Source organism: Ranitomeya variabilis, chromosome 1 (assembly GCF_051348905.1).
Source record: "Ranitomeya variabilis isolate aRanVar5 chromosome 1, aRanVar5.hap1, whole genome shotgun sequence".
Lineage (NCBI taxonomy): Eukaryota > Metazoa > Chordata > Amphibia > Anura > Dendrobatidae > Ranitomeya > Ranitomeya variabilis.
In genome coordinates this window covers 481361198-481383907 of record NC_135232.1, presented here as the reverse complement: position 1 = coordinate 481383907, position 22710 = coordinate 481361198, and the positions used below count along the sequence as shown (strand labels likewise).

Sequence of the window (22710 nt, the reverse complement as noted above, 5' to 3'; positions counted from 1 at the left end):
TTATGATTCTCCAGGTCAGTACGAGTTCATAGACACCTAACATGACTAGGTTATTTTTCACCTAAGTGGTGAAAAAAAATTCCAAACTTTGCAAAAAAATAAATAAATAAAATTGCGCCATTTTCCGATACTCGTAGCGTCTCCATTTTTCATGATCTGGGGTCGGTTAAGGGCTTATTTTTTGCGTGCCGAGACGGCGTTTTTAATTATACCAATTCGGTGCAGATGCGTTCTTTTGATCGCCCGTTATTGCATTTTAATGCAAATCGCGGCGACCAAAAAAACGTAATTCTGGCGTTTCGATTTTTTTTCTCGTTACGCCGTTTTGCGATCAGGTTAATGCTTTTTTTTTATTGATAGATCGGGCGATTCTGAACGTGGCGATACCAAATATGTGTAGGTTTGATTATTTTTTTATTGATTTATTTTGATTGGGGCGAAAGGGGGGTGATTTAAACTTTTATATTTTTTTTATTTTTTTCACATTTTTTTTTACTTTTTTTTTTAACTTTTACCATGCTTCTATAGCCTCCATGGGAGGCTAGAAGCAGGCACAGCCCGATCGGCTCTGCTACATAACAGCGATCATCAGATCGCTGTTATGTAGCTAAAATGCAGGTGTGCTGTGAGTGCCGACCACAGGGTGGCGCTCACAGCCACCGGCGATCAGTAACCATAGAGGTCTCAAGGACCTCTATGGTTACAATATACAAGCATCGCCGACCCCCGATCATGTGACGGGGGTCGGCGATGCGCTCATTTCCGGCCGCCCGGCCGGATGCGGTAGTTAAATGCCGCTGTCTGCGTTTGACAGCGGCATTTAACTAGTTAATAGCGGCGGGTGATCGCGATTTCACCCGCCGCTATTGCGCGCACATGTCAGCTGTAAAAAACAGCTGACATGTCGTGACTTTGATGTGTGCTCACCGCCGGAGCGCACATCAAAGCAGGGGACCCGACATCGGACGGTATAGTACGTCCGATGGTCGGGAAGGGGTTAATAGGGGTGCCCAAACTTTTTCATATGACTGTAATATATATATATATATATATATATATATATATATATATATATATATATATATATATATATATATATATATATATATATATATATATATTTATTTTTTATTTATTATGTGCAGACATTTATTTTAGCTATTCTATTCTAACCTGTCAGTGTGATTTTACTGTACACCGCACTGAATTACCGGCTTTTCTATAGAACAGCGGTGCGCATTTCTCGCAAGTCACACTTCTGGTCCGTGTGTAATCCATATTTTTCTCGTCCCCATAGACTTTCATTGGTGGATTTTTTGCGCAATACGCTGACAAACGCAGCATGCTGCGATTTTCTAAGCCCGTAAAATACGGGCCGAAAAATATACGGCTGATGGGAGCTGCCCCATAGAGAAACATTGGTCCGGGTGCAATGCGATGTTTTTGAGCCTCTCATACGTCCGTATTCCTCTCTAGTGTGACCCCAGCCTAATTGTACTCCAATCTTTCTGGCCCTCTAATTTGTAAGCCAAATTGTGATTGTTTTTGTCTCATTACTGATTGTAAAATTTTATGAAAATTAAAAAAAACAAACAAAAAAAAAACAGAATAAATAGATATGAAAAGGACATGTAAAATGAGGTGTCCATATTTAACGTGGGTCATGGACAGAAAGGCCACAATACTAGAAACACTCATCTAGTACAGTTTTTGGATTCTTTGGCCATCAGAGCCTCAGGAATTGTTGTGGCCCATGTAGACAGGAGAGCTTCTCACAGTTGCCAGAAATTAAATAGAGGTACCAAGATGCTCTGAGTAGCTTCCTCTACCTCATCCATCTATCCAATTAAGATAATGGGATTGTGAAGGCCAGAAAGCTCAGTCATTTGCCAGGAAGAGTTCCGTAACCAACACAATTGCATTGTCCTGCAAAAGTGGCTTTGTGCAATAAGGAGGAAAAAAAGGATATCTGACACTTTTGACTGACTGAGTCCATCTATGATAAGGAATGACACCTACAGGTTCCTGGATTTTTTACCCCTCAATCAAACCATTCTGAATATATTCATGACACCACTAAGTAAAAAAATCCCCACAGGGTTGATAGTTATGATCATGCCTTGATTGAGGTCATTTCAATTGCTCTATTTTCCTATTCTAATATGTAATCAGGCCAAAACTGATCCATTAAATCTTACTCGATTTTATGTAGCACTCAGGGTCACATGTCCAATAACACCTTATCATAGCACGGTCGCTCATCACTACTTACCATCTCTCCAATCTTCCACTGCTCCAACACAATGAAGGGGTCTCACCTGAGAGGACTAGCTAATCCAAAAGTTGCTAACTCCCCTACTAAAACTCAGACCTCGAATTAACGACATAGCGCCTTGAGACAAACGGCAGTCAGAACGTTTTTTGGAAAGATCTGTCAAATAGTATACTGCTACCATCCACAATTTTGGAATAAGCTTGATAACTCAATGATGATTCACAGGACATGGTGGAAATTTTTTCTAAATTCGCTACTAATATATCCCTTAATGATCCAGGTCATCTGCAAAATTGCTGTTGTCTTTATGACCTCATTTTCTTGTCATACTCTATTTCCCCACCACCCCCTATAGACTATGATGCCACAACTAAGAGGGGCATATAACTTATCTCCTCCTAAAGAAAATGGAAAAGGATGGTGACTTTAGTACCTACATAAAAACGTTTATATGGGAATGTAAGCCTTCTATGACCTTAGCTATAATCCTTGTACGTTCATACAAATGCAAAATATTGCTATGAAAAATTCTCCATTGCATGACAGTTCTCATAAATGCTCAACAAGTTTGCCGTCCCACTTTTTTTTAGTGCAGATATGTAAAGATGCAGGGGATGGATAATACTGGTTAATATTAACCACATAAGCAGCATAAGAAACCAAAAGCACAACCTACATGTCCATAACAGGTCAACATAATGATCAATGACACACGGCTCTCACCTGTAATTGAACTGTTTATCACAGAAGCTGCACTGGAGAAGATTCACTCCTGGATCATCCTGGTGATTTAGAAACTCGGAGTATGTCAATAGTAGTTCACATCGGTCACATTTGTGTACTATTCCTGCAAGGTTTTCGCTCCCATCTACTCTTTCCATTGCATTAGCATTCTCCAATCCAACTATGGTAGAATAGATAGTAGGCTTGAGTGGTTCTTCTTGCAACCTTAAGTCATTCAAAGGTCCTGAACGATCAGGAGTATCAGCATCATCACATAAATTAATGCAAATATCTGCGGCTTCATCATCGGCTTCTTCTGAAGAACCATCATTGTGAATTGTAATAGGCACTTGTCTTGTATAGCCAGGGTTAATATAGGAGTTTTCTGGACTGTCACCCCCAGGACTTTCTCTCCCCAACCGTCCAGGCTTTGAAAGTTGTGTCCGCATATAGTATCCAGGCTTTCGAACAACATACGTTTCTTTATAAAATGTCGGCCTTTTTTGTATCTTTGTTTTGTCTTTTATTGGCGTCATGGTTTCCATTAGTCTTCTTTCCCCCTTATAAAGACTGTTGTTAATCTGAAGGTTATCCTGTCGGACTCTCTCTCGTCTTGGTTGGCTCTCAATTTCTCTCAGCGCCAAATCCTGATTTGGCCCATCGTAATCATCATCATCTGGGATGCAGATTTCTTCCTTTGGACTACTGTTATGTGGACTGCTGGATACATTGACCACCTGAACTGTGAGCGGGAGACTAACTTGCAACAGCTGGGCAGCCTGCATAAAGTCTTGTACATGACAAGTCGGGATTTTGTATGTGTATATAAAATCTAGAAGATGACTAAAACCCTCCAAGCTCACATTGTCCAGAACCAAAAACTGCTGCTGCTCATTTCTGCTTAGCGCTGCATAGAAATACTCACTACACGCTGAAAGAACATTCTTATGGGCAAGAAAGATTTTACCCTCAACCATCAAGGAAACGTCACAAAAAAGGCCCATAGATTTTTGCTCATTCAATTTCTGGAGAATAGACCACCCATGGGCTTCTGGAGACATAGGATCCATGCTGTTTGTGCAATTTTAAGAGGACAAGTTAAAGTACCGTCAATCCGTTAACAACGGAGGCACTAAACCTAAAAAAAGAGAAAAAAAAAATTTATATTATTATTTATATTATATGTTTGTTTTTCTACACATTTCTTTGCCATCATAGGTTTCTACAGAAATAAATTTTTGTTGAACACTTGCCAAGGTTATGCTTGGAATAGTGCAGGGTGCCATTTTGTTACTTACAGGAAGAAATGTATTATAAAGGATACATGTGTAATATATTGTCCATGAACAAACAGATCAAGACATGCACTGAATGGTCACTTCATTAGAGACACTGTCACAGTGTTACCGCAACAGAGGAACCAGAAGACCGCAGAGTCTGATTGCTCCTACTCCTGCATTGAAAAGAAGCACTTCACCTTCTTTTTAAATGGTGTTTATTTCTTTTGGCAGAACAGGGGTTAATCGGTCATGATGGGAGCTCTGGGAGTCCTAGCTCTGTTAGCCACTCCTATCCCCTTTATAATCTGGGTCCTGATTGAAACACATTGTCAGAGATAGCTTATACTTAATGGTTTGGAGGAGAGGTGTTTTGGTGGTTATATGAGAAGGATTTTGGAGGAGTTATCTGTGACGTTTGTGAGTGTGATAATTCACTTCCCTCTTACTTTGGTTTTTCCCCATGCTCCACTACCCTGTGCATTCCTGTTATATGTGAGTGTATATTTGTATGCCTGATATTTTCAATTACCCTTGTTCATGTTGCCATGTTAGTCGGGTTGGTGTACTCTGGTGCACGGCAGCTCCCCTCTTTCCTGGGTGGGGGAAGAGTACAGACTGAGGGCTGATTAAAAAGATAAGGCAAGGGGTGGCGGCCCTGGCATCTTCACCTTCAAAAGTATATCGGGGAAAAGGGCGAGCTAGGGCACCCCATAGTGTTAGGGACAGGGAAGGAGACCCTGGTCCCAGATTACCTGACATCTGAATCGTGACAGACACAGAGTAAGGCCGGGGTCACACTTGCGAGTTCAATGCAAGAAACTCACGCGAGTCTCTCGCATCAAGTCCCGGCACTGCCGCTGGCACTTGGGACCGGAACGTTCAGCTGCATAGAAATACATGCAGTCACACACTCTGGTCTCGAATAATGGTGGCAGTGCCAGGACTTGATACGCGAGTTTCCCATATTGAACTCGCAAGTGTGACCCCAGTCTAACATGTTGCACCTTCTTTGGCCTTCTGCAACAATTTGCCATTACTTGAGATTTTGCTAGGTGTTGAAGTCATTTAGTAGGAATGTTGACCTATTCTACCTCATTCCAGAGATGATTTAAAGGATTAAGATCTGAGGACTGTGAAAGCCACCAGAGGGGGAAAACTCAGTCATGTCATTGGAAACAGACCACAATTTTATACCAAGAAAATATTCTACATGCCATTACTCTATCTACACAGTCTGAACAAACACCCAATAGGAGGGTTTTATAGATTCATGCAGCATATACTAAATTCTGACACTGCCATCACGGACATACATAGAAATCTGAATTGGATGCACTCCCAGTTGCCACTGAGTTCTCAATTTAGCTTTGGTCCAAGGAGGGTAACAGAGGGTTCTCATCCTGTTAATCACTTAAATGCCATGGTCATTGTTGACCACAGGTGTCTGAGGTGTAAAATAGGAGGTACTCACCAGCTATAGAGCAGGTTCAGCATGTGAGCCCACTTCATATAGATCCTTCCAACTCACATGAATTGGGCGGACACCAGTCTGGTGGTGTTCAGCACTGGGCTCCCACAGAGGTCACATGGACTGCTGCCATTGGCAGAACTCCACTGCCTTCCATCAGCATGGTTTAATCAGTAATCTGGATTCATTTCACCAAGCAATATTTTGCCACTGCTCATCAATCTAAATGTGGTTTCCTTTTGCCCACTGGACTCTATCCTTCTTCTCTCCCTTGACCAGCTCTGCTACTATAGCTCATCTGCGATAAGGAACAATGAATTGTTAGTCGGGGCACCAGTGCTGTACTCAGCACCAATTTGTTTGACAGTGCACCACCTGCGTCAGAGCGATTGTTGACATCCTCCTGTGACCCCTTTCATGAGGGTTAATTATGCACACATGATCACCTTTTTGCTTGATGGTTAACATTAACCATATGTTTAGTTTACAGCAGAATCAAAAGATTTTTTTGTTAGCATGTTAGAAGTATTAAAAAGTAAAGTAGACATTTTTCATTACTCTAAAGAAATTTACAAAACCTAATTTTTATTTTTTTAGGGACCACTCTACATTTGAAGTGACTTTGAGGGGCTTACATGTCAGAAAACCTAATAACACTGGCCTCATTTTAAAAACTGCACTCTTAAAAGCATTCAAAGCCTCATTCATGGAAGATTGTTTAAAGGCTATCTCCGGGACATGTACATACATTACATACATACATACATATATATATATATATATATATCCTAAGGACCAACAAGCAGGTAATTAAAACTTACCTGCCTGTTGTGCACAACGCCTTTCTTTCCTGGCACAGAGTGGTCACAAAATGCTCCTGACGGGTATTTAGCGGTCTCCACTGACGCGATGGGGCGTGACTTCAGACATCATTCTGATTGACAGCCCCCAGTTAGGCAGCGGAGATCCAGCTATCAATCAGATGTGTGTCAGAAGTTCCGCCCTGTGAGAGCGGAGTGAAAAAGAACCCTCCGCTCTGTAGACGTGACGTCAAAAGAGGCTTCTGAATCCCCGGCAGGAGCACAACAGGTACGGTAGGTAAGTTGCAATTACCTGTCTGTTAGTTCTTAGATATTTCCTACTTTTTATAAATTCCCCGATACTCCCTTTAACCATTCAGGTGCATCAAAGGAAATAATGGAAAAGTGGAAGGAAAAAACTTTTTGCCTTATCCCTGAATTTTTCATTTTCACAAGGGTAACAGGAAAAAAGAAACAGATGACAAAAATATGTTGGGCAATATATATTGAGTACACCTCATATATGTTCAAAAACTACTGTTTAGGCACATGGAAGGGAAGATTGTAGGTGCCATGTTGTGTTTTGCAAAGCCCACAATATACAAAAAAAAGCACAACTCCTCCCACAACTAACTTCATTTCAGAAACTACACCCCTCGACGAATTCATCTAGGGTTTTGGTGATCATCTTGAACCAACAAGTGCTTCAGGGAATTTTTTGATCAGTCACGTGAAAAAAAAATAAAATATTTTTTCCCACTAAAAATGTTTTTCATCCTAAATTTTTTATTTTCACAAGGAGTAGCAAGACAAAGCGGATCCCAATATTTGTTACCCGCTTTTGCCTGAACATGATAATACCCCATCTGTGGTCAGAAACTAGTGTTTGAGCACATGGCAGTGCTTGGAAGGAAAGGAGTTCAATTTTACTTTTGGAACACAATTTTGACTGGACTAGATTGAACCATGTCGTACTTGGAGAACCTCTGACATAGCAAAATAGTAGAAACCTATAAAAAGTGACTTAGCTTTAGGAACTACAGCTCTCACAGAATTTATCTAGGTTTGATGGGCATGGTCAGCTCACAGGTGCTTGATACAGCTTTATAACATTGGGGAGGGAGAAGGAAAAAAAACAAACATTTTTTTCAACTAAAATGTTCCTTGTGCCACAAATAGTTTATTTTCACAAAGTTAACAAGAGAAAAAAAAAAAAAAAACAGAAACTGCTGTTTGGGCATGCGGCAAGGTACAGCCCAAATGTAGCTTTCTGGGAGGGGTCGGCAGTGGTGGAGTGGGGGTCACAGGAGGAAGGAGCAAGGTCACATTTAGGTCATTTCACAGCATGAGTGGGGCAATGTTGTGGGCCCTGGGCTAGAAAGAGAGGGTGTCTCAGCTGTGCAAGGCAGGAGCGGAGACCTGGCTGGGCACACTGATCTCCCTTCATTCAGAAAAATGGCGCCGGAGGTGGCGCAAGCGCAGATTTAGATCTCGGCTTGTTAACGAGCCAAGATCTATATCTACACATGCGCCAACAAGCGCCATTTTCCTGAGGCTCACCGCGAGGTCAATGTGTGCAGTGGGGACTCCCCTCCTGCCTCGCACTGCCAGGAAGCCTCATCTTCCTAGCCCATAGCATCGCACCAGTCCTGCCGCCCCCGACTTCCATCAACAATGACCCTGATCTAACACCAACGCCTCCCGGTAAGCTACATTCGGACTATAAGATGCACCCCCTTTTGTTCCTAAATTTGGGGAGAAAACAAAGTTCCAAACTTCCAAAAATACAGTAAATAGATGAAAGTAGCTACATAATTGGTTACAACATTTCTAACAAACAAGCCAATACTCCATACAGCAGGGAAAATAAGAATACACTGCTGATTTTGAAGTTTTCCCACCAACAAAGAATGGAGAGGTCTGTAATTTTTATCCTAGATAAATTTCAACTGTGAGAGACAGAATCTAAAACTAAAATCCAGAAAATCACATTTTATGATTTCGACATAATTAATTTGCATTTTATTTCTTGAAATAAGTATTTGATACAATAGATAAAAACAGAACTTAATATTTGGTACAGAAACATTTGTTTGCAATTACAGAGGTCAAACGTTTCTTCCAATAGTTCTTGAACACACTGCAGCAGGGATTTTGGCCCACTCTTCCATACAGATCTTCTCCAGATCTTTGAGGTTTCTGAACGGTCACTGGGCAACATTGAATTTCAGCTCCCTCCAAGGATCTTCTATTGGGTTCAGGTCTGGAGACTGGCTAGGCCACTCCAGGACCTTGAAATGCTTCTTACGGAGCCACTCTTTAGTTGCCCTGGCTGTGTATTTTGGGTCATTGTCATGCTGGAAGAACCAGTTAGGACCCATCTTCAATGGTCTTACTGAGGGAAGGAGGTTGTTGGCCAAAATCTCAAGATATATGACCACATCCCTTTAATATGGTGCAGTCGTCCTCTCCCAATTGCAGAAAAGCACCCCCAAAGTATGAGGTTTCCCCAACCATGTTTCACGATTGGGATCATGTTTTTTGGGATTGTGTTGGCAGGTGTTCAAATACTTATTTTCATGCAATAAAATGCAAATGAATTAGGTAAAAAAACATAACATGTCATTTGTAAGTACTGTCTCTCACAATTGAAGTGTACCAAAATCAGCAGTGTATCAATATCAAACACTTATTTTTCCCCAGTGTATGTGCCTGTACAGTACTGTGTGGGCACATAGCACTCCGTTATTCTGAGTCCTGCTATTTGACTTCTTGAACACAGATTTTACTGGAATTTGTGGGACCCACTTGCGGAGCCCTTAGGGTGCTACTGCTGCAAACCATCTGACAAGTGACCCCATTTTGGAAGTTACACCCGTCTAGGAATTCTTATGTGGGCGCAGACTTTTTTTTTTTTTGACTCCTCAGGTGTTTTCCAGAAATAAGATGGTTGGTGATAGCGAGCGAAAATTGCAAATACAGTTGTGAAAAGTGTTTACCCCCTTCCTGACTTCCTATTCTTTTGCATGTTTGTCACACTTATATGTTTCAAATAACCAAACAAATATAAAGGGAACCTGTCACCACGTTTTTGGAAGATGGGATAAAAATAGCGTTAAATAGGGGCAGAGGTGGGCGTTACATTAGTGTGTTTGTTATGCGTTTATTACCCACCTAAGTTGCTGAAATACCTTTGCAAAGTCTCCGTTTTCGCCTGTCAATCAGGCTGGTCTGGTCAAAAGGGCGTTGTCTTCCCCCAGATTTTGCGTAGTTTTCCGTTGGTGGCGTAGTGGTGTGCGCATGCCCAAGGTCCCGAATCCTCTGCCAGGGGATTTAAAAGAGCGCGCTGTTCGTTATTTCATTGGTGATCGGTGGGCGCGGCCATCTTCCTTTGGCCGCGCGTGCGCAGAAGCGGCGCTCTGCTGGCCGCGGCTTCAGGAAAATGGCCGCGGGATGCCGCGCGTGCGCAGATGGATATCGCGGCGGCCATTTTCCTGAAGCCGCGGCCAGCAGAGCGCCGCTTCTGCGCACGCGCGGCCAAAGGAAGATGGCCGCGCCCACCGATCACCAATGAAATAATGAACAGCGCGCTCTTTTAAATCCCCTGGCAGAGGATTCGGGACCTTGGGCATGCGCACACCACTACGCCACCAACGGAAAACTACGCAAAATCTGGGGGAAGACAACGCCCTTTTGACCAGACCAGCCTGATTGACAGGCGAAAACGGAGACTTTGCAAAGGTATTTCGGCAACTTAGGTGGGTAATAAACGCATAACAAACACACTAATGTAACGCCCACCTCTGCCCCTATTTAACGCTATTTTTATCCCATTTTCCAAAAACGTGGTGACAGGTTCCCTTTAAAATATTAGCCAAGGATATGACAAGTAAACAAAATGCAGTTTTTAAATCAAGGTCTTTATGATTAACCCTAGAATGCGTAGATCGCTCCTATGTAGCTGAATTACTGCATTGCTATGAGCGCCGACCACAGGGTGGCGCTCACAGCAATCTGGCATCAACAACCATAGAGGTCTTCAGAAGACCTCTGGTTGTTATGCCAACTATCCGATGACTCCTAATCACATGATGGCCGGAAGCGCTTGTTAAATGCCGCTGTCTGAGTTTGACAGCGGCATTTAACTAGTTAATAGCGGTGGGTGGTTTGCGATTTCACCCGCCGCTATTGCGGGCACATGTCAGCTGTACAAAACAGCTTACATGTCCCGGCTTTGATGTGAGCTCAGCGCCGGAGCCCACATCAAAGGGGGAGACACAACATGTGCAGTACTAGTACAGAGCATGTCGTGAAGGGGTTAATAGCCTAGAGAGGGACCATGGTTTTGCCCCCCCCAGCTAAAAACATATGCCCCCAGGCACCCCAGAAGAGGCGAATCTGTAAGTTGTGCCAATTCTGGCACTTAGCCTCTCTCTTCCCACTGCCCTGTAGTGATGGCATATGGGGTAATAAAGGGTTAATGTCACCTTTGTATTGTAAGGTGACATTAAGCCGTCTTAGCAATGGAGAGGTGTCAATAATACACCTATCCATTACTAATCCTATAGTTTGTAAAGGGTTAAATAAACACACACATGCAGAATAAAGTATTTTAATGAAATGAAAGACCACACAGCCTGTATTCTTCTGCCAATCCAAACGAAGACCTCGATCTCCTGTAATAAATGAAAAAAATAAAAAACAACAATATACCTTACCTGTACGGCGTACAGTCAGTCCCACGCCGAAATCCGTATCTATTGAAATGATTCCTTGGTTGATGAAATCTGTCTTGTGGTTGTTGTTTCATCTTTATTTTCAGTTTTGAGTTAAAGATATGCTCATGCACCGGGTGGCCTGTGGTGCTAATATTAGGTATTCATCAATATGGCTTCTGACAGGTCACTGATCCCTCAGTGACCCATCTCCTAGTTTACATAATGAATATACACTGCTCAAAAAATGAAAGGGAACACTAAAATCACACAGCCTAGATATCACCGAATGAAATATTCCAGTTGCAAATCTTTATTCATTACATAGTGTAATGCGTTGAGAAAAATAAAACATAAAAATGATAAATGTAAATCAAAATTAATATCCCATGGAGGTCTGAATTTGGAATGATTCACAAAATCAAAGTGAAAAATAAAATTACAGGCTGATCCAACTCCAGAGGAAATGCCTCAAGACTAGGAAATGAGGCTCAGTAGTGTGTGTGTGGCCTCCATGTGCCTGTATGATCTCCCTACAATGCCTGGGCATGCTGCTGATGAGGCGGCGGATGATCTCCTGAGGGGATATCCTCCCAGACCTGGACTAAATCATCCGCCAACTCCTGGACAGTCTGTGGTGCAACGTGACGTTGGTGGATGTTGCGAGACATGATGTCCCAGATGTGTTCAATCGGATTCAGGTCTGGGCGAACGGGCGGACCAGTCTATAGCTTCAATGCCTTAATCTTGCAGGAACTGCTGACACACTCCAGCCATATGAGGTCTGGTATTGTCCTGCATTAGGAGGAACCCAGGGCTAACCGCACCAGCATATGGTCTCACAAGGGGTCTGAGGATCTCATCTCGGTACCTAATGGCAGTCAGGCTACCTCTGCCGAGCACATGGAGGGATGTGCAGCCCTCCAAAGAAATGCCACCCCACACCATTACTGACCCACTGCCAAACCGGTCATGCTGAGGGATGTTGCAGGCAGCAGATCACTCTCCACGGCGTCTCCATACTCTGTCATGTCTGTTACATGTACTCAGTGTGAACCTGCTTTCATCTGTGAAGAGCACAGGGCGCCAGTGGTGAATTTGCCAATCATGGTATTCTGTGGCAAATGGCAAGCTTCCTGCACAGTGTTGGGCTGTGAGCTCAAACCCCATCTGTAGACGTCATCCACTCAGACCATCCTCATGGAGCCCGTTTCTAACTGTTTGTGCAGACACATTTGTGGCCTGTGGAGGTCATTTTGCAGGGCTCTGGCAGTGCTCCTCCTGTTCCTCCTTGCACAAAGGCTGAGGTAGCGGTTCTGCTGCTGGGTTGTTGCCCTCTTATGGCCCCCTTCAGGTCTCCTGGTAGCACCTCCAGCCTCTGGACACTATGCTGACAGACAAAGCAAACCTTCTTGCCACAGATCGCATTAATGTGCCATCCTGGATGAGCTGCACTACCTGAGCCACTTGTGTGGGTTGTAGAGTCCGTCTCATGCTACCATGAGTGTGAAAGCACAACCAACATTCAAAAGTGACCAAAACATCAGCCAGAAAACATTGGTACTCAGATGTGGTCTGTGGTCCCCACCTGCAGAACCACTCCTTTATTGTGGGTGTCTTGATAACTACCAATAATTTCCATCTATTGTCTATTCCATTTGCACAACAGCATGTGAAATTGATTGTCAAACAGCGTTGCTTCCTAAGTGGACAGCTTGATTTCAAAGAAGTTTGATTTACTTGGAGTTATATTCTGTTGGTTAAGTGTTCCCTTTATTTTTTTGACCACCGTATATTACATATGCGATCATGCTGCAGCGCTGGAGCTTGCTTGCAGAAGGTTTTTTTTTGTTCCAATAGAATAAAGCCAGCTTACCGCTTTGAAGAAACAAGAATGCATCCAACCTGTGGTTACAGTTCGCACAGAAAATGGATTGGGACAAATCCACACATGTAAAGAAAAAGCTTTTTGATTCTCCAGCGATCAGTCCAATGGTAGAGTAAAATATACCGTATTTTTCGGACTATAAGACGCACCGGACCATAAGACGCACCCCAAATTTTCAGAATAAAAATAAGGAGAAAAAAATAATGTTTCAAATGGGGGTACGTCTTACAGTCCGAATTCAGCTTACCAGTGAAGGGATCGGCACAGGTGGAGGAGTGGTCACAGGGGTCTTTCGTGGTCCAGGATGGTGCGTTGGCCTCCAGGAAATCCCATCCAAGGCTGGTGCGGCGCTCTGTGCTTGGGCAGGGGGGGAGGCTCTGTGCTCCGAGCCAGGGGCTGTGCTCCGGGCCAGGGGCTGGGCTCCGGAACAGGGGCTGGGCTCCGGAACAGGGGCTGGGCTCCGGAACAGGGGCTGGGCTCCGGAACAGGGGCTGGGCTCCGGAACAGGGGCTGGGCTCCGGGGCAGGGGCTGGGCTCCGGGGCAGGGGCTGTGCTGCGGGGCTGTGGCAGCGGCTCTCTGGGCTCCGTGGGGGCTCCAACGGCATTTCGTCAGAGCCCGGAGGCCCCCCGCTCATCCTTTAATGGCATGTTGCGGTGGCCTCCGGGAACATGGGCGCCAGGAAAATAGCCGCCGGGCTGGCGCACGCTCAGATTCAGATCTTGTTGCTGAGATCTTGCCCCGAGATCTCAGGAGACGAGATCTCGTTGACTAGATTTGAATCTGAGCGTGCACCGGCCCGGCAGCCATTTTCCCGGAGGTCACCGCAACATGCCATTAACGGATGAGCGGGGGGCCTCCGGGCTTTGACGAAATGCTATCGGAGCCCCCACGGAGCCCAGAGAGCCGCTGCCACAGCCCCGCAGCACAGCCACTGCCCGCAGCACAGCCCCTGCCCACAGCACAGCCACAGCCGCACCAGCATGGGAAGGGAGGCTGCATCGGAACCGCCGCCGCATGACTTGTAAGTATATTGCGACTATAAGACGCACCCCCATTTTCCCCTAACGTTTTTGGGAAAAAAAAGTGCGTCTTGTAGTCTGAAGAAATCTGGAACTTTTTAATGGATCAATAAAAGGTACCGTATTCTTCGGTTACAATATTGCACACAGTCAATCCCTTATGGACGACATGTTTCGACACCACATATGTCTTCCTCCAGGTCCAAATGAGTACTGAATCAAGACCACAAATGTAGTATAGGGAAGGAGAGGAAGAAAATGAAAAAAAAAAAAAAGGGCCCATATGGGTTACTGGGTGTCACAGGTGTGTGTAGAAAATTCCAATAGATTTGATTTAATCATCAGCCAAGGCATCATTTTAACCCCCTTAGTGACAGAGCCAATTTGGTACTTAACCAAGCCAATTTTTACAATTCTGACCACTGTCACTTTATGAGGTTATAACTCTGGAACGCTTTAACAGATCCTGCTGATTCTGAGAATGTTTTTTCGTGACATATTGTACCTTATCTTAGTGGTAACATTTCTTTGATATTACTTGCGATTATGAAAAAAACGGAAATATGGCAAACATTTTTAAAATTTTGCAATTTTCAAACTTTGTATTTTTATGCCCTTAAATCAGAGATATGTCACAAAAAGTAGTTAATAAATAATATTTCCCACATGTCTACTACAATTTTGGAAACATTTTTTTTTTTGTTAGGGAGTTATAAGGGTTAAAAGTTTACCAGCAATTCCTCATTTTTACAACACCATTTTTTTTTTAGGGACCACATCACATTTGAAGTCATTTTGAGGGGTCTATATGATAGAAAATAACCAAGTGTGACACCATTCTAAAAACTGCACCCCTCAAGGTGCTCAAAACCACATTCATGTTTATTAACCCTTTACGTGCTTCACAGGAACTGAAACAACGTGGAAGGAAAAAAAATGAACATTTAACTTTTTTTGGCAAACATTTTACTTCAGAACCATTTTTTTTTATTATTTTCACAAGTGTAAAAACAGAAATTTAACAATAAATTTTGTTGTGCAATTTCTCCTGAATACGCAGATACCCCATATGTGGGGGTAAACCACTGTTTGGGCGCACCGCAGAGCTTGGAAGAGAAGGAGCGCCGTTTGACTTTTCCAATGCAGAATTGGCTGGAATTGAGATCGGATGCCATGTCACGTTTAGAGAGCCCCTGATGTGCCTAAACAGTGGAAACGTTCCACAAGTGACACCATTTTGGAAACTAGACCCCTTAAGGAACTTATCTAGATGTGTGGTGAGCACTTTGAGCCCCCAAGTGCTTCACAGAAGCTTATAAAGTAGAGCCGTGAAAGTTAAAAAAAAAAAAAAAAAAAAAAAAAATCGCATTTTTTCTACAAAAATGAGCTTTTGCCCCCAAATTTTTATTTTCACAAGTGTAACAGGCGAAATTAGACCACAAAAGTTGTTGTGCAATTTCTCCTGAGTACGTCGATACCCCATGTGTGGGGGTAAACCACTGTTTGGGCGCACCGCAGAGCTTGGCAGAGAAGGAGTGCCGTTTTACATTTTCAATGTAGAATTGGCTGGAATTGAGATCGGACACCATGTCGCGTTTGGAGAGCCCCCGATGTGCCTATACAGTAGAAACCCCCCACAAGTGACCCCATTTTGGAAACCAGACCCTCAAAAGAGCTTATCTAGATGTGTGGTGAGCACTATGAACCCCCAACTGCTTCACAGAAGTTTATAATGTAGAGCCATGAAAATAAAAAGAAAATCATATATTTTCCACAAAAATGATTTTTTCACCCCCCAATTTTTACTTTCACAAGGGTAACAGGAGAAATTGGACCCCAAAATTTATTGTGCAATTTATGCTAAGTAGGCTGATACCCCATATGTGGGGGTAAACCACTGTTTGGGCGCATGGCAGAGCTCGGAAGGGAAGGAGCACCGTTTTGGAATGCAAACTTTGATAGAATGGTCTGCGGGCGTTATGCTGCGTTTGCAGAGCCCCTGATGTACCTAAACAGTAGAAACCCCCCACACGTGACCCCATTTTCTTACTGGAGGAAGAAGCCGGCGGCCAGGAGGGGACACAGGAGGACCCAGGGACACCGGTAAGTATAACAGGGTCCACGAATCCCCCTATTTCTCTGTCCTCTGATGTGCGATCACATCAGAGGAGAGAGATTTACACATTGCTTTTTTTTTTGTGGTCGCCGGTAAACAATTAATTACCCGCGATCACAAAACAGGAGTCGGTAAAAACCGACCCCGATCATGTTCTTTGGGGTCTCGGCTACCCCCGGCAGCCGAGACCCCAAAGATCTTTCAGGTGCCGGCCGGCGGGCGCACTACGCATGCGCCCGCCATTTTTTGGCCAGAAGAAGATGGTGGCGCCCATCGGGAGCCACGAGGAGCACTGGGAGAGACAGGTGAGTATCGGGGGGTTATCGGGGACCCCATTTCTCTGTCCTCTGATGTGCAATCACATCAGAGGACAGAGAAACTAAATGGGAAATCGCGTTTTTTTAATTTTTCTTTGCGATCGCCGGTAAACGGTTAATTACCGGCGATCACAACCCGGGGGTCGGTAAAAAACCCCTGAATCATGTTCTCTGGGGTCTCGGCTACCTCCAGTAACAGAGACACCAGAGATAATCCGACTCTGGGGGGCGCTATTCACTTTTTCCACAGCGCCGTTAATTAACGGCGCTGTGGTTTAAGTACCCTTCACTGCCGCCGTTAAAAGGCGTATCGGCGGTCGTTAAGGGGTTAATCAGTATAACTGCGACAACATGTCACTGTCTGTAGGTTATGTAGTGCAGCGGTAGCACACTTATGCAGTGAGGAGTCAGTGACCCACAAAGTTCACACACAAAACTACTTTAATGTTTTTCTTTACAGCATTAAATGTCCAAATTCACACAAGTGCATCTAATCTCAGTGCATAGTTTTAGTGCCCATTTCACCGCACTACATACTACACGGCATCTTTCTATTTACAGTCACTAAACACATTGGCCTTCCCTTTGACCGGTAGACGTGGGTGACTGCACCGCCGTGTCAATGTCTTTTACTCACAGCTGTACACAGTCCTTGATATCCTCCTGTTTGCAGTCCTTACACACACTAGTCTACCTCTGGTTCTCCTCCGGGCACAAGACAGTCCACCTCCGAGACCAGTTACCGTGGACGGCAGCAAAGCTGCGTACGCTGTGGGTGCCAGGCCTATTGGCTCCACTCTTTCCAGTGTCTCTTCACACAGAAAAAGCTCTGCAGAGCCTCTGCTCTGCACTCTCACCTACACCAAAACTAAAATTGGCCCCGACACACTCAAACCCTCTACTGCAGGGCTTTTAACTAAGAAACCTGTGACCTTCAGCCACATGGAAAACCTGGGCCTGGAATTACGTGGACTGCACGACTACCATCCTGCAGTCTGTTTCACAATACAACATCCCAGAGCAGGTTTCCCCTACATCTGCCTTGGACACTAGCATGTCCAAGACTAACACTTACTTTTATTATTTCTAGTCAGCATTGCAGCCACCGCTACGCCCGTGACTGCCATGCACTCCTATGGCCTTCATATGTCTCCGTGCACAACCTGTCCTGTGGAGAACACATTGACCCCTACCTGTGACAACTGTGACTGCTTCACCACTGCAATCACAGCTACACCTGCGACTGCAATGCTCCCTCATGGCTTCACTACGCCTCCGTGCGCATCCTGGGGAGAACAAACAGCAATCCCTGCCTGTAAGACCGGTCACTGCCTCACAGTTACTATGCACAGTCCTGCTGACAGGTTCTCTGCAACAAAGTACAGCAATTATGTAATTTACCAGAATGGCGAGCGGTTGAACTTGTATGTGTGTGTGTGTTAGGCTTTGTTTTGTGCACAGCTTTCCATGTGGCGCCCCAAAATAATGGTCATGTACACAGTTGCTGTGGGAAATTTGCTTTTCAGACCACTGATCTAAGAAATGACAGAGGATAGTGCTGACTCCACAAATGGACACAGTTATTCTGCCCTCTAGTGGCCTCATACAAAAAAGAAATATCGATATGGAAAATATAATTCTAAAATTGTCAGGTGTAGTAGTCTCCCTGCCATGTAACAGTTCATTAATACCAGGAACACGCTCAAATTGGGGCACTCAGGTGGACACCCTACAGTCCTAGGATTTCTGCTATGCTCTTTTGCAACGCATTTCACTAGGCCATGCAACTATCCCAGATTTCACAGGGGCAGTGGCACTTCTGGGAGTGGGGAAAGATGTAGTTGGGGGACATCCCCAACATTTCTTGAAATGTTCACAACTATGCTAATCTTTAAAAGGTATCCTGTTGAAATGTGTTAAAAGAAAATAACACTTTAACCCCTTATGAACCTGGCATTTTTTTATGTTTCTGTCGACATAGCCATTTAAGGGTTTGTTTTTTATGACGCTACTTATTTTACAGTATAACGTACTGGAAAACGGAAAAAGCATTACAAGTGTTGCAACAGTGCAAACAAAACAACACTAGTCGACATTGTTTTTACGCTGTTCACTCTACAGTAAAAGAGACAATGAGAGATGTGATTGTTGTTAAAGTGATAAAAAATAAACTGAACAGATTATTTTATTATTGTTTTAGCTGTTTAAAATTTTGAGTTTTGTAAAGACAAATATAGTTTTGGCTTTCATTTTCTGAGATCAATAACTTTTTTTATTTTTCTGCCCTTGATTCTCTGTGAATGTTGTTTTTTCCATCCTGAGCCAAAGGTTTCATTTATATAGTTTTCAAGTACATTTTAATCGCTTTTTATTGTATTTTTGAGGGAAGAGGGCAGGACAAGAGAAAGGGGCCAGTTGGGTTTCCATTGAAAAGAAGCAATTCTGGTGTTTCAATCATTTTCTTTTTGGCGTTTAAACTTATGGTTTAAATAATTTAACATTTTTTTGGACACAACAAATACTTAATATGTTTATTTTTTAGCATTTTTCAAGAGGAGAAAAGAGGTTAATTTATATTTTGGGGTCCCTTTATTGGACTTGCACCTGTGATCATCCAATTGCTCATACTATAGACTGCAATAACACTGTGGAGGACTAACAGGGTAGTTATGGGGCCTTCAGCAGCCCCCGGATGCCATAGTAACCCGTCGCTTTCCCACAATTATGCTCAAAGAGTCCAACATTTAAATGTTCTTAGTGACTAACGTAAGTAACCATTGCATCAGGAGTGAACATAGCAGAGGTCGAGCATGTACACTACTACTCCAGTCACACACACAGCTTTGGGACTCTTTTCCATGACCTTTGGGGGTGTCGCAGTGGTTGGACCCTTGGCATGGATAGGTGACAGTGATGAGACTGCATGCCTGGATACGGAGCTATCTGGGCATGCTCGGGTGCTAACCTTGTGACTTCGGTGTGCTCGAATACTACCCTGCTCAAAAAAATAAAGGAACACTTAACCAACAGAATATAACTCCAAGTAAATGAAACTTCTGTGAAATCAAACTGTCCACTTAGGAAGCAACACTGCTTGACAATCAATTTCACATGCTGTTGTGTAAATGGAATAGACAACAGATGGAAATTATTGGCAATTATCAAGACACACTCAATAAAGGAGTGGTTCTGCAGGTGGGGACCACAGACCACATCTCAGTACCAATGCTTTCTGGCTGATGTTTTGGCCACTTTTGAATGTTGGTTGTGCTTTCACACTTGTGGTAGCATGAGACGGACTCTACAACCCACACAAGTGGCTCAGTTAGTGCAGTTCATCCAGGATGGCACATCAATGCGAGCTGTGGCAAGAAGGTTTGCTGTGTCTGTCAGTGTAGTGTCCAGAGGCTGGAGGCGCTAACAGGAGACAGGCCAGTACACCAGGAGACATGGAGGGGGCTGTAGGAGGGCAACAACCCAGCAGCAGGACTGCTACCTCAGCCTTTGTGCAAAGAGGAACAGGAGGAGCACTGCCAGAGCCCTGCAAAATGACCTCCAGAAGGCCACAAATGTGCATGTGTCTGCACAAACGGTTAGAAACCAACTCCACGAGGAAGGTCAAAATGCCCGACGTCCACAGATGGGGGTTGTGCTCACAGCCCAACAACGTACAGGATGCTTGGCATTTGCCACAGAACACCAGGATTGGCAAATTCGCCACTGGCACCCTGTGCTCTTCACAGATGAAAGCAGGTTCACACTGAACACATGTGACAGACGTGACAGAGTCTGGAGACACCGTGGAGAGTGATCTGCTGCCTGCAACATCCTTCAGCATGACCGGTTTGGCAGTGGGTCAGTAATGGTGTGGGGTGGCATTTTTTTGGAGGGCTGCACAGCCCTCCATGTGCTCGCCAGAGGACAGCCATCAGGTACCGGGATGAGATCCTCAGACCCCTTGCGAGACCATATGCTGGTGCGGTTGGCCCTGGGTTCCTCCTAATGCAGGACAATGCCAGACCTCATGCGGCTGGAGTGTGTCAGCAGTTCCTGCAAAATGAAGGCAGTGAAGTTATGGACTGGCCCGCCTGTTCCCCAGACCTGAATCCGATTGAACACATCTGGGACATCATGTCTCGCTCCATCCACCAACGTCACGTTGCACCATAGACTGTCCAGGAGTTGGCGGATGCTTTAGTCCAGGTCTGGGAGTAGATCATCAGGAGCATGTCCAGGCGTTGTAGGGAGGTCATACAAGCATGTGGAGGCCACACACACTACTGAGCATCATTTCCTTTTCTTGAGGCACTACCACTGAAGTTGGATCAGCCTGTAACTTCATTTTCCACTTTGATTTTGAGCATCATTTCAACTCCAGACCTCCGTGGGATATTAGTTGTGATTTACGTTGATAATTTTTAGGTTTTATTGTTCTCAACACATTCCACTATGTAATGAATAAAGATTTACAACTGGAATATTTCATTCAGTGATATCTAGGATGTGGGATTTTAGTGTTCCCTTTATTTTTTTGAGCAGTGTATATTCGAGTCCCTGAGGCTGTATGTCTCGGGGCTGTTAGACACAACACATACAGAGATTGCCTAACAAACAGGAAATCCATACATATGTTGCGCTCTCGAACAGCCCAGAGACATGCAGCTGCGGGGACTCGAACATATAACTCGAGCACACCGAAGACACTCGGTTAGCACACGAGCATTCTCAGATAACACCTTATCCCAGAACGTTTGCTCATCAATAGTGATAATGCACTTAGGCTGGTTTCACACTTGCGTTTTGATCTGCAGCGTTTTTAAAAAAAACGCATGTGGTGAAAAAACGCATGTAAACGCGGCAAAACGCTGCTTTTTTTTAGACGCATGCGTTTTTGCATGCAGAAAAAAAAACGCGGCGTTTTGCGGCGTTTACATGCGTTTTTTCCTGCGTTTGCGTTTTTTAAATGCATGCTGAGAAGTGTGTGACAGCTGCCAATCATCAAAATCAACTAGAAAACCCACTAAAAACAGAAATAGCTAGGGTTAGGGTTAGGATCCCTTGTAACCCTAGGGATCCTAACCCTAACCCTAGGGATCCTAACCCTAGGAATCCTAACCCTAACCCTAGGGATCCTAACCCTAACCCTAACCCTAAGGGTTAGGATCGTAACCCTAAGCCTAAGGGTTAGGATCCCTAGGGTTAGGGTTACAGTTAGGATCCCTAGGGTTACTAGGGATCCTAACGGGTTAGGGTTCGGATCCCTAGTAACCCTAGGGTTAGGGTTTTCTTGTTTTTTCTTGTGTTTAGGGTTAGGGTTTTCTTGTTTTTTCTTGTGTTTAGGGTTAGGGTTTTCTTGTTTTTTCTTGTGTTTTTCTATAAAAACGCATGCGTTTTTAACGCAAGCAAACGCATGTGCTTAAAAACGCATGCGTTTACATAGACAGCAATGCATTTTTTTGCCGCGAATAAATGCATGCTTTTATTGGGGCAAAAAAACGCCACTAGAAATTACATGTTGCATTTCTGCAAATGAACGCACGCGTCAAAAAACGCATGCGTTGCCGAAAACATGTCAAAACGCACGCTAAAAAACGCATGCGGTTTTTAGCGCTAAAACGCTGCAGATCAAAACGCAAGTGTGAAACCAGCCTAAGTGGGAAAACCCCTTTAGCATCATGGACGTGGCATGCTTTGGTACACCATTTGTAAGGGTCAATACCATAAATAAAAAGTGAAATAATTGGCATTTTTATAAAATTACTTAAAAAAAATAAATGACAGGAGAGGAGATGCATTGGACAACCAATCAGGTTGATGCTATCACTTTCAAAACTGCCTGCCAAAAATGAAAGTTGTAACCTGATTGGTTGCAATGGTTATCCTGGGACTATGCAGCATAATAAAGCATGTGTGGATTCAGACCGTGCACAGTGACATGCAGCCATTTATTCAGGTGTACAATGTGTGCCCGTGCCCACAGAACCGACGAGCAGCACACGTATGACATGTTGCACACTCACCTCTGTTCTCTGCCCATTGCAGCCTCGCTCTTACCCCAGACGTACTGACGCAACCAGGTGGGAGTTTCTTCAGTGCAAGTTTGTTAAT

At 44.1% G+C, this 22710-nt stretch overlaps 1 protein-coding gene across 1 annotated transcript in view; it reads right to left on the bottom strand.

Moving 5' to 3' along the window:
* Positions 1-22693, bottom strand: part of LOC143765184 (uncharacterized) — an 84555-nt gene extending 61862 nt beyond the window's left edge. The window contains exons 1-2 of the mRNA XM_077251609.1: positions 22623-22693; positions 2999-4136 (exon numbers count right to left, since the gene is read on the bottom strand). Of these exons, the coding sequence (XP_077107724.1) occupies positions 2999-4068 (1070 nt within the window). The 5' untranslated portion in view covers positions 4069-4136; positions 22623-22693. The remainder of the gene's footprint in view (positions 1-2998; positions 4137-22622) is intronic.
* Positions 22694-22710: the final 17 nt, after the last annotated feature.